This window comes from Cornus florida, unplaced genomic scaffold (genome assembly GCF_030987335.1).
Source record: "Cornus florida cultivar Cherokee Brave unplaced genomic scaffold, ASM3098733v1 CherokeeBrave_3.0.0_Hap2_Chr09, whole genome shotgun sequence".
NCBI classification, from domain to species: Eukaryota; Viridiplantae; Streptophyta; class Magnoliopsida; order Cornales; family Cornaceae; genus Cornus; species Cornus florida.
The window spans coordinates 93874286-93889185 of record NW_026775579.1 but is presented as its reverse complement, the minus strand read 5'-3'; the positions used below and the strand labels follow the sequence as shown (position 1 = coordinate 93889185).

The 14900-nt window shown below is 33.3% G+C and overlaps 1 protein-coding gene across 1 annotated transcript; it reads right to left on the bottom strand.

Annotated features, from left to right (window-relative positions):
• Positions 1-95: 95 nt before the first annotated feature.
• LOC132275306 (protein GAMETE EXPRESSED 2) lies at positions 96-13054 on the bottom strand. The gene is made up of 17 exons (XM_059776767.1): positions 12771-13054; positions 12354-12677; positions 11667-12005; positions 10864-11184; positions 9594-9803; positions 9419-9504; positions 9209-9350; positions 8064-8372; positions 6540-6664; positions 5969-6186; positions 5620-5847; positions 4616-4851; positions 3793-4031; positions 2673-2829; positions 1882-2048; positions 1557-1651; positions 96-944 (listed from the first exon to the last, which is right to left on the bottom strand). Exons 1-17 carry the CDS (start codon positions 12856-12858, stop codon positions 818-820), a joined length of 3411 nt encoding a protein of 1136 aa, XP_059632750.1. The 5' UTR covers positions 12859-13054; the 3' UTR covers positions 96-817.
• Positions 13055-14900: the final 1846 nt, after the last annotated feature.

Below are 14900 nucleotides of genomic sequence, written 5' to 3'. Positions count from 1 at the left end.
ATATATATATATATAAAGAAGTTTTCTTAATTTTATTGGTACGAGTCTCTTACTTTTTAAAAAAAGTCAGAGTTTAAGTCTCAGAAACAAGTGTGTATGAGTAATTAAGAAATAAAAACTATTGGTATTTGTCTCTATTAAATTATATTCCTAATTTTATTTTTATTCTTTTGTATAAATAGTCTTAATTTTTATTGACTAGCTTAAATTTACATTTGCTTATAAGTTATAATAGTAGTAGAAAATAGAATCTTCTTAGTCCTTATTTGAAGAAAAATAATATGCAAGTGAAATTGATTTGTATTATATTGAATAATATATAGTTTGGAAAGAGCAATGATATAAATTTTGTTCAGTATAATATACTAGTATAAATCTATGGTGTGTTACGGATAATAGGGTGAGAGAGGATGTAATTAAATAGTTTGGGCTAGATGTTCCTTTAATTACAAATAGATATAATCATATTTCTTCCAGCATTTTCAGATAACTACCATCTCAAAATTGGGAACATTTTCCTATTTGAGCTTGGTACAGCCTTCCAACTTTTGGGATATGTTGTAAACAAATCACCTACAACATGTAATACGGGATTGTCTCTTCTCAATCACAATCACTGGATCATGTTAGTTCCACGTTGAATTCATTCCTGATTATATAACAAGCATGATCATTTTTTCGAAAGTTTATTTTCTCAGTAATAAATATATCAATAAACAGTATTTCCTGTCTTTCAAAAAAAAAAAAAAAAAACCACATGAAATAGCAGTGAAACTATTCGTCTTTAAACAATAATTTGTTTGGAAATTGCTTCATCTCACCCATTCCCAGGACCAAGTGGTACGAGACTTGGTGAAGGAGAACCCTGAAGTTGCCCACTTGAAGATTGAGAGGAATGATGTGTAGCTTTGCTAGATTCTCCATGTCTAGATAGACGCCGTGACCTGAAGGTTAATTTGCACCCAAAAAATAAATAAATAAATTAGGGAAATTATTTTCCCACAAATAGATAACAAATAAAACTGAAGAAAGTAGTTTTTGTCAGCAAAATTACTTTCCAACATTTCCCTTTTTTAAAGGTACTGGGAAGCCATAAAAAATCAGAAAATTGCATTTATATATCCATGGTACCTATATTAATTTCGTTTTGTTACATCCAATTTCAAATTTAGACTAGTTCACAAAACATAAAAATAGTCATCTTGTGATTCGATGGATCGTTTAGACTTTTTTTGTAGTATTAGTTCGGGTGATGACTACATTTCCTTTTCCTATTACATTCTGCAAGATGAAACCTTATTTCCAAATGCAATAGATTACAAATGAATATTTCTAAATAATACTTGCAAAAACTAATTATAATTTACATAGAAGTTAGGGCAAGTAGGTGTCCATAAATAACATTTGTCCTGCTAGAGAGCCTAAATATCAGTATAATTATAAGGTATTTTAGACACAATCGAAAGAATGCCTGTCTTTCAATTCCACTCTCTAGAAGCATAGTTTTGTTTAATTTCACAACTGATTGCAATATTGCAAACATTTGAAATAGTTACCGCTGTCGGAAGTTGGAAGGCTGATTGCTAAGCAACACGGGGCTCGAGTAACATTCGTTGAAGTGGGTTGCATTCTCAGATAGATTTATACTTGTCTGCATACAATAAGTAAAAAAGCAATAACAAGTCAGTGCAAGCATTAATCATCAAATAATCTTACTTTCGTGAGAGTCTTTCCTGATTATTAAGCTAAAAGGTTCTTGATTACAAGGCAAGTAATATAATGAAATCACATAGTGGTTTATGCAAGAATGAGGATTTAAAGCAGCAGCAGAGAGAACAGTAGTAGTGTTTGTATAGCTGTGAGTTTTTAAGGCAAACTCACAGTTTGTTTACGTGAACTTTTATGAGTTCTGGAGAGCTCAATGTCCTGGGCATCACGGCTCCTTTTTTCAGTGGCCAGAACAGTTGCACATTTGCATGTGAAATATAGAAGTAGAATACCAATACAGAACACCGTAATAGATTCAATCACGATTCCGGATCCTAGCGCTGTACCAAAGAAGCAAGATGTAGGTTGAATAATACTATACAGCTATGTGAATAATTCTCTACTTCTATAGTAATGATAAATCTCACAAACATACATATGAAAGCAACATTATTCACCATCCATCATATTATTGGGAATCAAAATTGCTTATGGTAGAACCAGGAGGTCCGGGACCAGTGTCTATGAACCATGAATGTTGGGTGGTGACATTTTGTAAAGTATTAAAGACTTCACTTCATTAGTAGGAATTTAAAGGGAGTTTTAAGAGGTTCCCAAGCTATTAATTTTTTTTGAATGTTAAATCTAAATCAGACTTTTAGAGAACTGGCATTTCCTTTACCACAAAATGAGAAATTTCGAAATTCAGAAACAGACAATTTTCATTCAAGATTTTGGATGGATAGGGAGCTTTGTGAAAATAAATAATGCCGTTGGAGGATTTGTGGATACTCCGGTACTTCAACAAGTGAAACAATATAGACAAGCTCAGCCAGGATTTTGAAAGAGATATTTAACATCTACCAAACTAGAACAAATTTAAAAGAGAAAGAATGAGAGGACCAATGAAGACAAAAGTGCTCTGCAGATATTTACGAATCAAAAGTGTAAAAACTGCAACTTACTATGAGCTTCCAATGAACTCATAGGTCTTCTTCTTATAAGGTTTACAGTGGCATCAGCAAAAAGAGGCATTGACATATTTTCTGAACAATCTGGAAAGCATCCATAGTTTCCCATATCATTTATTCTCACTGTTAAAACAGCACCATGTTCGTCACCCTGTACACAAAAACACAATAAATTCCACAAGGCCATTATTGACAGATTATTTAGCTGTCAATACTGTGATTTTAGAATACTTAACCAAGTTATATTGCAAGAACAAAGCTGATTGAGAAAAGATCCATAATCTTATGATGTTTTCTATTTAATTAAACTTTCCAATAGCTCATAAAGAAATAGGACCTCATTACAATTCTATAAACACACCACTAATCCTCGGATGGTGCATAATAGGCTTTGCTATAATGTTCCATTTGAAATATTAATTTCATACATTTTTTGGAAGTCTGTATCTTAATAAGCAAAAGAACATCTTCATCCCTTTACAACTTCTACCCCAAATCAAAAGTGAACTTAATCAATTTTTACTATCAAGAAGGTTAGGCCACACAAGCTCCACACATAGGCTTAAACAATTGCATGGCATCTGTATGGTGGACCTAAATTCCTTAGTATGTTAGATTTTTTATGAAACTTAGTGGATTAGGGAAGCAAATTCTAAATTATCATGGAGTTTTGAACAAATCTGGGAATATTTTAGATGTTTTGTAGAATCATTCCAGAGAGATGATTTAGGTTATTGATTATATGTAATCTCGGTCAATCATTTGCTAGCTAGATGCCTATAAATAACAACCAAGTTTGCAGTTCTAAGATCCTTATGAGTTGTAATAATAGTGCTTTCTCTCGTGCCAACAAATGTTGTGCTAGCTAACCAAGTGACATTAAGCCTCAAAGGTCTTCAGTGAGTTGAAAAAAGAAAAAAAAAAAGTAAATTCCCATATGTAAGAATGATTGTCAAAGTAATGTAAACACTAAGATTTAACAATCTTTAGCCTTCTCGAAAAAATATTTTCCATCTACTACACATGTCACTTCCGGATAAATTATTTAGATTGAAAGAGGATGAAAGGGAAAAGAAAGAAGTGAAATAAACATCATTCATGCTTGTTTACTCACATGATAAAATAATTGTTGCATAATACTGTTGCAGTGATTAACAGTTCCTCGGAATCTAATGCCTTTTGCTTTGACCATAAAATGTTTTGAGATGGTGACAAATGTCTGAATGGGCTGCCACTGAAAACTATTCTTTAACTTCAGTTCCGTTGTACTAATGAGCTCAGCCGGTAGATTGGTTGACAAAAATCCAGAATTAACTTCCATGGAAAATATGATCAAAAAGCGAGAATGATTGCCTGAAATAAAATCAACCAGCTGAACTTTAGACCCCTGAATCTCAAGTGTATAATGTTTTAAGAATCTGAAGTAAATAAGTCTATCACGGTTTAAAAATATCTCATTCTTATTTGACATCAATTTGGTAGAGATGCTCTATAGTTGAAAAGGAAGTCTTCTTGCATCCAGATTATCCTCATGGCAAAACAACAGTGAGGGAAATGAACCTCCCCCTTGGTTATTAATTTCCCACTAAGAGTACGGAAAGGACTTATGGTCCCAGTAACATGTAGTGTCCTAATATTTTGATTGTATTCTCCGCTTTCAAAAAGAATAAGCAAAAATATCTTGATCTTTCATCTGATTTTAGAAATACTAGGCAAAGTAATAAAAGCCTCCAACTTTAGTTGCTATGGAGACATATTTTTCCCAGGCACGAGAGACATATTTACATGGCCATCATGCAGACAACCCTTTAATGACTTTGTTTTTTTTCTGAATTTATTGACTCCTAAATTTTGTTATTGTGTATTAGCATATTGTAACATCCTTTTTTCTTACCATAAGTTAAAAATCTTCTTCTCCCAATATGCTAAGAAAATACCTGGAAAGTTGAGAAGATCTGGATCCCCAATGCAAAAATCAAACTTGTCTCTTTGCCTGTCAAAAATCAGTACTCCTTCTTCGTTGCTCTTCTTCTCCAAGATAACATATTCAGGGATGTTAATAAATGGAGGATCATTTATTGGTTCCACAAAAATTGGAACATTCAGATCATTTACTCCATTCTTGTTCATGGTAGAAACTTGGATCGTATCATCACCACTAAAGTTCTCAATTCTGATTAAAGCAAAAAAAAAAAAAAAAAGGTGTAACATACTTGCAGCATATTTATAAAAATTATGTGTGTGTGAACGGGGGGAGGTCATTGCACAATTTTAGAATTGGCAAAAAGTGGCAAACACATTATGGTACAAAAGGAAAGGATAATTGATGTAATTATGTAAAATTTGTTACTAGAGGTAATTGAGCCATCAAAGCCTTCATGAGATAACCTTCAAACAACATTTGTTTCAAAGAAGAATTAGTTCCCAGGAGTTGTTTAGCAATGCAGTTTATTTATAGAATATTTCATACCAAAATAATTCCTAGTTGAAGTTCCTTCAACAAATTCAGGATTGTAAATGGAAATTGAACTATTTACAATCTTTCTTCTTATAATTCATTAAGGAAAAAATATACTTAAGATTTACAGGAAAAAATATGGGCCTGCTTGGTTTGTACCTTTTTTCATAAAACTGTACAAAACTTCTGCTTAGTTCAGTTTTCTGAAAACCCAATTATAAAAGAGGCCTGTTTTCAGAAAACTACCTCTATAGTTCTCTGAATACAGTTTTCTGTTTTTTGAGTTTTTGAGAACTGTTTTCAGAGTTACAAACCAAGCGGGGCCTAAGCTTTCTTCTTATTCGTTTACTAAGGCCATTTTAAGGACATTAACTGAATCAGGCATGTGAATAACATCCTAGAGTGTAGAAGTCAGATAACTCTGTTTAAGACCAACAAAAAGGTGGAAAAGAAAAGAAAGAAAGAACATTCAATGAGTTTTACCCAAGGTATTGAATTGAATTAAGAGCAGAGTTGATTACTTCCAAACGGCCCTCTAAGACCAAATTTTTGGTCAAACCATCTCCACCATAAATGGAAAGTTCACTCCATATTGGCTGCCAGAACTGCATCATCATAGGGGAGAGAAAGACAGTGCCAGACCTTGCACTGAAAGTAACAGTAATGTTCTCCACCAATTCTGAATACATTATCTCAAAGCCAGTAAAACCACTGCAGAGAGAGAGAGAGAGGGAGAGTTATTGTGATCCAGAAACTAATATCCTGATTGACACCCAAAAAACCTTGGATTTCCTAGCTTTATAAAGAAGTTCAAGAATAAATAGTACCCTACCCAAATTTCGGACTTATTACATCTTCAGTTGCTTGCAATTGACTTGGAAAGGAAACAAACTGGGGCGGAATGCTAAGGACAGATATGTTTACAGCACCAGAAGCAAGATTGGAATTTACATCAGATATTGTATAGGTGAAAGAATCATTCCCAATAAATCCTTTATATGGTGTATATCTGAAGAGCCGGCCATACTGTAGGACTGAACCATGATCTGGCTGCCATGATATATCACAATAAGTTTACCAACGATCATCTTCTATTTAATATTTGAGTAATACCTGACTGTGAAGGAAAGAAACTTATATCATAACAAATAAGAAAGATATGCAATCGATAAAAAAAGGTTAGAACATGTGTTGGATCCAAAGATTAAATTCACTATGCATGAATGAAAAATAATAGCTCTGCTTCAATATAAAAAAGAACATTTGTAATTCGGGATGTTTAGATGGAACTCGTTTTTGTTTCTCTATGAAATCAATCCCAAACTAATGATTTTAAGTGTCAACTTTTATTTTTAATCCAGGTTGTGGGAATGTAAAAACTAGTTCTAGGCGTCTAGTCTTACTTTAGAAAATTCGACAATGCTTGTATTGCCACCCGCAAAATAATCATTTTCTAGAGCATCAAAAGCAATTGACTCATCCTCCCAAACAGACACTGTATCATTGTAGACTTTAGGAAAATATTCACCTGAAAGACATTGAGAACTCAATGGTTAAATACAAATACATAGAGTTTAGAACAGAAACTAAAACTGAAGTTCAAAACACAAAGCACTCATTGTGTTAATAATAGAATTGAAAAGGCAACAAATAAAATAAAATCAAATAAAAATGATAAAAGAATTAGCATCATTGAATAATATCCTTCAGATGAATACTATCAAATTGTCCAGTTTGCTTACTACATTAGTCACGAGCTTCAGGAATGGTAAGCATTAAATATGCAGCCAAAAGGATAGGTGTTAAAAATCAATCAAAACATTTGCATGTCACTTGACCATATATAATAAGAATATATTGCCAGATTTGTTTCAAATATCAAGTTTCACGTGTGGCGCACGTACAGACCTTGTTTCTCAACACAAGAAACTCTTTGGGCAAGCTGTTATCTCAGCAACATTCTTAAAAAGTTTTACCACAGACACATACTAGAATGTCTTTAAGATGATTCAATAAAAGGAAGCAATTTTTTACTAGAAACTCATAACCAGTTAAAAGAACACTCCACGTTGCCTTATCCCAATACTGGCGTGGCGTTCAACAATGTGGATCCTACTGTCATTTTGTCAATCACCCAGGCAATTGATCAGACTTCGTAGACTTCATACAAGTGAATTTTGTTGATTTCAGCATATTTGCTTACTCGTAACAACCATCCTGTTTTACAACCTATTGACTGGTAGCATAAATATATACTGTTAGCACTAGATTTTGTCTTTCAGGATACAAATATAAGATATAAAGATAGATAGAGATGAACATTAGTCGAGAGTACAAATGTAGGATAGCAAGGATGCATTTTCCTACTTACAGTAGACCATCAAGTTTTCCAAAAGATTTGAGACACCAAAAATTATGTTCAGTAACTTTGCAATCCTGTTGCAGTTTCCAATATACAATTATATCACAAGCAAATCACATCAACTCGGGTAAGATAGTACTATACAGAAAGCACTAGAAGTTAGTTCAAAAGTGATTCAAATAAATGTAATGAATTTGTGGTTCTGGGGCCATTGTTTGATGCAATGTAATAGCTTGGACTGCCAAGTATCAGAGACCGGGTGCAAATAATTCCAAACTTCAGGTCTTCACCTATTTGACCCTTTCAGCACCTCACACTCACAGTGATATTTACTGGACCAAAACTAACAACAACCTTATAATTCATCCTATATCAGGCATTCATAAGATATTTAGCTGCAAATAAATTAATAAACGAACAAAAACATGTTCATATCATGCACAACAAGCATGAACCAAATTCAGATTCCTATAGCACAGATCCCATGGACACCAGAAGTTACATATATTCAAAGCACGCGTCAGTAGAATCATATATCAGGTGTTTCATTGCCATTCAAACTTACTACTGTACACATTTACCCCAAAGGGACAGGGCAAGAATCGTTTTCCGGCAAATGAAGCACATATCTCGTAAGTGCCAACATCTTTTGCCAGATAAAAGCCAGTGTATAACCCATCTTTGTTTTCAACAAACATCAAAATTGAGAAACCAGATCTGTTAATCGAACCAATCTCTAGTTTTAGCTTTGACTCTTGTAACAAGACAGGGTTAGAAAAGGAATCCATGAGCTGCACTACTATCTCATTTTTAACCAGCTTTGGAACTTTTGGTGCAAATTTTACAACTCCCGAAAGAGATGTATTAACCTCACCTGCAGCAAGTCAATGAAACTATTAGTAAAACTAAGACTCAAGTGCATTAAAGGAACATGTGCATTATATGAGTACATAAGTACATGCAATTAAATAGGTAAAGTTCAGCATATAAAAACAATAATAAATACATAAATAAAAACTGTCCCAGAAACAATTATATTCAAAAGCTTCCATTCTAGAGAAAATTAACAGATCAACAAACTGTTTATTATGTGACCTGATTTGGTTTTGATCGGCCTTCCTATTTGTGCTGAAGTACATTTATTGAACCAAATGATCTATTTTTCCAGATGTTCAAGATTTTACCTTTTAATCCAAATCATAGAAGCAATAACTTCTTAATCACATACAAAGCCTAGGCCTTTCCTTAAGCACCTAATGAATCGAGGAAAAAGAGCAGCACCACTACCATAAATCTCTGACGCATTACCAGATTCATTGATCTAAAATCCAGGTCATCCCACAACCATTGGAAACATTATTTCAAAAAAATGGCCAACATCAATTGATCACGCACATATAAGATGCAACTCCTAACATTTTAGAAAACTCAACATCCGACATTATTGTTCACTGATTAGTTATTCCAAACCCCCAGAATTTTGAATTTTTCTGAAGTTATGAACATTCTAATTTAGTTTGCAAATAAGTAGACCATTGTCACAACTCACTAGCTTAGTGTAAAATGCAGAAATTTTCTTTTCCTTTGCACTTATTTTACTGTACAGTACTCGTCTCTGAGAGAGAGAGAGAGTCTATACGATTCTGTTAAGCAAATACTTTGGCTGTTTTCTGTGTTTTGGTCTGCATAAAAAGAGCATATAAAAAGTACCTGCACTTACTTCCTTTCTGAATGCACGACCACCATTTAATGGAATATTTCCACAAAACACATGAATTTCATATATTCCACTCTTTTCAGGAGTAAATGTGACATCAAAAGCGCTAGCCTGAACTTTCCCATTCCCAGCAGACTGAATTCAAAAACCTCTCTCAGTTTCTGGAATATTATTGCCTGTGGGAAATATGTAAATGAACTTACATTGTAATTTGGGACAAGCGTTGGTGCATAAGCACTTTCCATACCATTGATGGCACCATAGTTCAGTCCACCAGTGGACCAACTACCTGTTTCACAGGTTAATGACTTTGTAGAAGGAAAAACTGAAAAACAAATGGTCAAATGGAAACGAACTAATAATTGCTAATGTTTGTACCATTGACAGGCTGCACTGGATAAATGCTTGGACGTACAACATAATAGGATTCAGATTCCTTCACAATTTTCACTTGAAACCTTTCTAACTCAACTGGAGAAGGATATTGATAAGCATCTTTTAAAAAAACAGAAAATCTTGCAACTTCACCGGCAACAGAATGATTTAAACCAGATCCATTGATGATGCTGTTCATTCCATCGCAATAACCTATTTAAATTCAAACATAAAGTGGAAAATGAATATGGTAAAAATGATGACCCTTATAAAAGTAAAACCAATCAGTTGCAGATGAAAGTTTACTGGCTTCCATAAATAGTGCAGTGATGAAAATTTTAAAATAACTATCAAATTCAAAATCTATTCAAAAAATCATAATTCATGATACCATAACAAGTAAAAATTTAAGTGCATCCGTAATGCTATGAAAAAAACTCAGACCACCAAGCATGTGGAATCTGAGGGCAGTCTGCTCGTGCAAATAATGCCCAGCTATTCCAGCTTTCCTGCACACTCTGCATTGGCAGCTCGGCGCTAGGCGATGCCTTTCTTTTCAGATTTTGAACCTTTTACAATTTAAAACCATATAAACTTCATTTAAAAGTCCTATAGAAAAAGTTATTTTTGTGAATGCACAAAATTACAAGCAAAATTATATTAAAAAAATATATATATATATATACACACAAATTTAAGACAATAAATTAAAAGTGGCTTTTGAATTCAAAAGTTACTAAGAAACTATTTCTGAATAGCTTTTGAATTTGTTAGATATTTGCATAATCAATGCAAGGTCCAATTCCTAGCTCCCATAACGGAATTACAAGTTTAAGCACGTTTTGATTTAGAATTTACTTTTAATTTATCATCTCTTCCCTGACCTTGTGGCAAACAATAAAACCTCATTTATAACCAATTTGAGTTGTACATGATAGGTTATAGTTCTAAATACTAACATGAAAATGCAATCATAATAAAAACTGTTATTTTAAATGGAACATTATATTTGCACAAGGGAAAAAAATCCTGAACCAGATGAAACCTCACTTAACGTAATGTGTTAAATTAAGCAAACAGAAACTCGTTCAAGCGGCAACAACAATAACCAGAAAAATGGCAAATAGAAAAAAAGGAATACATCTCTAATGCAATTTTTATTATAGGCAATAAGAGAATAAGCTAAAGCTGTATCTTAGAATCCTCTGACAGATATGAAGTAAGAAGTGGTAAATTGCAAAACCAAAATAAGTTCTAGATACTGAAAACACACCTATAAAAACTGTAAAAACAGTATTAGAGATGATGTTACTCTGCTCCTTATTGGATATCATGAGCATGAAGTTCCCAGGTTCCACAAGGCTGAAAGAAACCAACTGAATACCTGGTACCACCTCTTTGAATTCCATATCTGCTATGGGTATGGACAAATTTGTCCCCTTTCCAACAACTTCAACATTGAAAGCATACGATCCAGGAACAAGGTTCCCATATTGATCTCGCTGGTGTATAAAAGTTTCCATCTTAGAAAATATCTGAAAGGAATTTGTTTCGACATTCCACTGTGTGACACAATTGGAGACATCCAATGTTCCTGCCAAAAGCCAATTCAAAATTCACATCATTAGGAATAAAGATAAATGCCACCATAATTATAAACAGTACAAAATATTCATAAAATGTTTATTAATCAAAACTAAATTGATTTCATTGATGATCTTGCAAATATTTTTAGATCAGGCAATGCATTGAAAGCTTGGGTTTTTCCTGTTTAAAGTATTCATATCCAGAAAAACACTCAACTTCACTGGTGAAGAAAATAATATATCAGCAGTTAAGTAGAAACACAAAAGTACAGCTGTTTACATTGCTTGGTAAATTTAACGAAAAGAGGAATCGAACTCAAGATATTTAACAAAAAACAATATTACACTGCAGTCAAGCAATCAAAGATAATTTCATGGCTTAGGGCAAAGTAGTGGGGTTGTAACTAAGATTTATGAGAAACAAAAGACTCGTTTTATTAAACTGGTTGTCTTACAATACATGCTATAAAATTATAGCCAAGTACAGCACCTGGATTCACTTTGAATGGCAATGGAGAACCATTCAAGGTTTGGTTGTTCTCTTTTACATGAAGTAAGAGGCTTCCAGCTGTGGCAACAACAAATTCAATGCTGAGAAATCCAAATTCGCTCCATCCCTTGTAGGTGACATTGAGCACCGTTGCAGTGGAACCATTTGCATTAGATGCAGACACTGAAAAATTATAAGATCTTGGCCCTTCACTAGTTGAAGACACATTATTCCCAAATGCATCTTTAGGAAGTATAAGAACCGTAGCGTTTGTCCCAGCTACATACTCATTCGTCAAACCCATCCATGCCACAATGCAAGCAGATGGATACATACGCCCTTCAATAACATAGTGGCATTTGAAATTAACAAAAATATTATGAATGCACTACTGATCAGATTAACATATATCATTTAAAAGGGCTAGCCCAGTGCATGAGGCTCCAGTCATTGCAGGGTCTAGGGAGGGTCAGATATACACCCTGCATGAAGAGGCTGTCTCCGGTTTCGACCCGGGTCACCAGCAACCTTACCATTGCACCAACCCTCATATAAATATATATCATTTACTAACCAAAATTAGCCAACAAAACAAAATTTTCATTGCACAATGGAGCAGTCAAAAAAAAAAAGTATGGCACTATTAATTTTGTACTAAGAAAAAAAAAAAAAAAATAGATTATAAACCTGGAGTGACTCGGAAATGCATTGACGAATCGAAAACATTGAAATGGTCATCAGTGATAAGCACATTGAACAACCCAACCATGATTGGAGTGAAGGTAATTCTCCAATTACTAAGATCAGCACCAAAATTTGAGGAAAGACCCGATATAAGAGAATTATTTCCCATCTTGTCATTCACAGTGATGTTAGGACTAAAAGCATATTTGTAATTACTGCTATTGAAATTTCCCAATACTCTAACCTTTATGGATGCTATATCGCCCGCCAAGAATGTGTCTTTATCATCCAACCAACTGAATATAATATTAGGGATTGGAACATTATCTGTGCAACAAATTGAACCAAAACGATTAGGTCAATAAAAAGTAGAATCACATACTGAACACACATATAAACTGTGTGTATGTGTGTGTGTACCTGATTGGACGAGTTTAGGAGCAAAGGGTGTGAAGAGAGAGGAGGCCAATAGTGGAATAAGTGTGTGGAAGAGCATTTGAAGCGACATGGTTGAGAAATTACATACAGAGAGGTTTGAGGGTCTGGATTTCTGATAGATGTGAGGGACATAATTTTGTTGGTGTGTTTGAGGCGGGACGGTTTGAATTGAATTCCTAAAGCGGTTGCTGCTTCGTGTTTGGAGAGAGATTATGAAACTGTTTCTTTAACTGATCATCTCTTTTTACATAACCTACCCTTCTCTCTCTCTCTCTCTCTCTCTCTACACACACAAGCTACGAGTATTAGCTATGCCATGGGACGGGCCCATAAAATTAGCCCAACTGGCCCTCATCCTTCAAAAAGTAAGCCCAAATGGACTGTAACAGGGACATCAACATCAACTCGAGTAATTTGATATTGGGAAATTTTTTTAATAATAATAATAATAATAATAATAATAAAAAGTCTGAATAATACTTCTAAGGAGTGAGAAAATCTTTCGCCGTACTATGTAATCAATCAATTATACTTTATCTCATGATGAATAATATCATGCCATTTGTACTCCAGACGATTAAAAATTTTCTTGTCCAAAGAAATCTTTTAATCCCAAATAAAAGATTAAAATGACTCAAAATCATCGATACAATGCAAAACATGAGTGTGTCCCATGAGTCCCACGGCAGAGGACGGTGATGGTTTTGGCTCTTCACCGGACTACTCACAAAGAGTGTGTGAATTGTGTGAAGCATATGCATATTTATGTGTATGGTCGGAGAGTTGACTGTCATCTATAACATCTTTTTCTTCTATAAATGGTCTGCACGGTTTCACTCAAATTTTTGAATGAAATCAAGTGTTAAAAGACTTTTATCTTTTAAAAAACTAGAAGTACTAACATCTTCTTTCATATTCAAATCAGCATAAAGGTGCTTGGATCCTTTTGTAGTGGGAAAATTGAGATTAATTTCTAATTGAATATTTAAAGAAGAATTATTTACAAGCTCAACGTTTTGGTTGAAGTGTGGGGCTTATGTAACATTGTCTTTTTAAGATTAATTTGGGTATTGGGGTTTTTTCCCAATTAATTCCTAAGGACATGTGAAGGACACCTACTCATCATGGATTCGGTAATTCATGAAGTATGGACTGCAAAAGCATGACTCTAAGAAAATTATTTACACTCGTGAGAGTCAAGCTTGATACTTCATGAGACACCATAAAAAAGTTATCTCATCAATAATACACTTACTATATTTTAGAGATTTAGAATAAAAATGAATTTATAGACAAAGACTTGTATTTATTTCCTTTGGTACACATAGCAAACCCAATAGAGTGATATATATGGTTGGATGACGAAATATGTTCAATTTTTTTTTTGGCTTTATGCGTAAATCGATCTTTATTCCAAATAATATTTACATTTTTAAATATTTTAAAGATAAAGATACACATACTTTATTTGTTTTGACGTAAAATATTCTTTTTGAAAAATATTTTTTTTTTCGAAGTAAAATATTCTTTTATTTTTGCTTTGTTGGTGTTTGGTGAAGGTTTACGTCGAGATTGAGGTCGAGTCCATCGGACGGGACATGTAAAATAACTTACCAAAAATTGACGGATAAGCTATTTTTCTTAAATTTTAATAATTTTTTTATTCGTAAATATTTTACGACAATCAAACACTAAAAAAAAAAAAAAAAAATCAAATTTTTTACGTCCAAACAAACGAAACCGTAATGTATAACAAGTTATACAATACTGCGTTTAGTAATGAGAAACGTTTCTTATTTTTTATTGTCAATCTCTAAAAAGGCGAAATGAAAACAAAAATCACGTTTAATAAAATGTTTTTGTTTTTCTATAACAGAAAACGTTTTCAATTTTTGTGAAGAAAAGAGAAAATATCAAAATGATATTTCTTATATTTTCGATATTGTAACAGAAAAACGTTTTCATTAATGTTAGTGCACAGGCACTATTCATTTCAAATAAAATTCATACTATTTGTGTTATATACCATGTTGCATATTAAATGTTAATAAAAATATATATTTTTAATAAAGAGTTGAGGATGCAGCAAGTGGCATGGGCCGGATACAGTTC

Coding starts and splice junctions, on each gene's coding strand:
- LOC132275306 (XM_059776767.1), bottom strand. CDS start 12,858: ATGTCGCTTCAAATGCTCTTCCACACACTTATTCCACTATTGGCCTCC. Junction 6,187..6,539: donor GCATTGTCGAATTTTCTAAA/GTAAGACTAGAC, acceptor ATATCATGGCAG/CCAGATCATGGTTCAGTCCT. Junction 2,049..2,672: donor GAGTTCATTGGAAGCTCATA/GTAAGTTGCAGT, acceptor TCTTTGGTACAG/CGCTAGGATCCGGAATCGTG.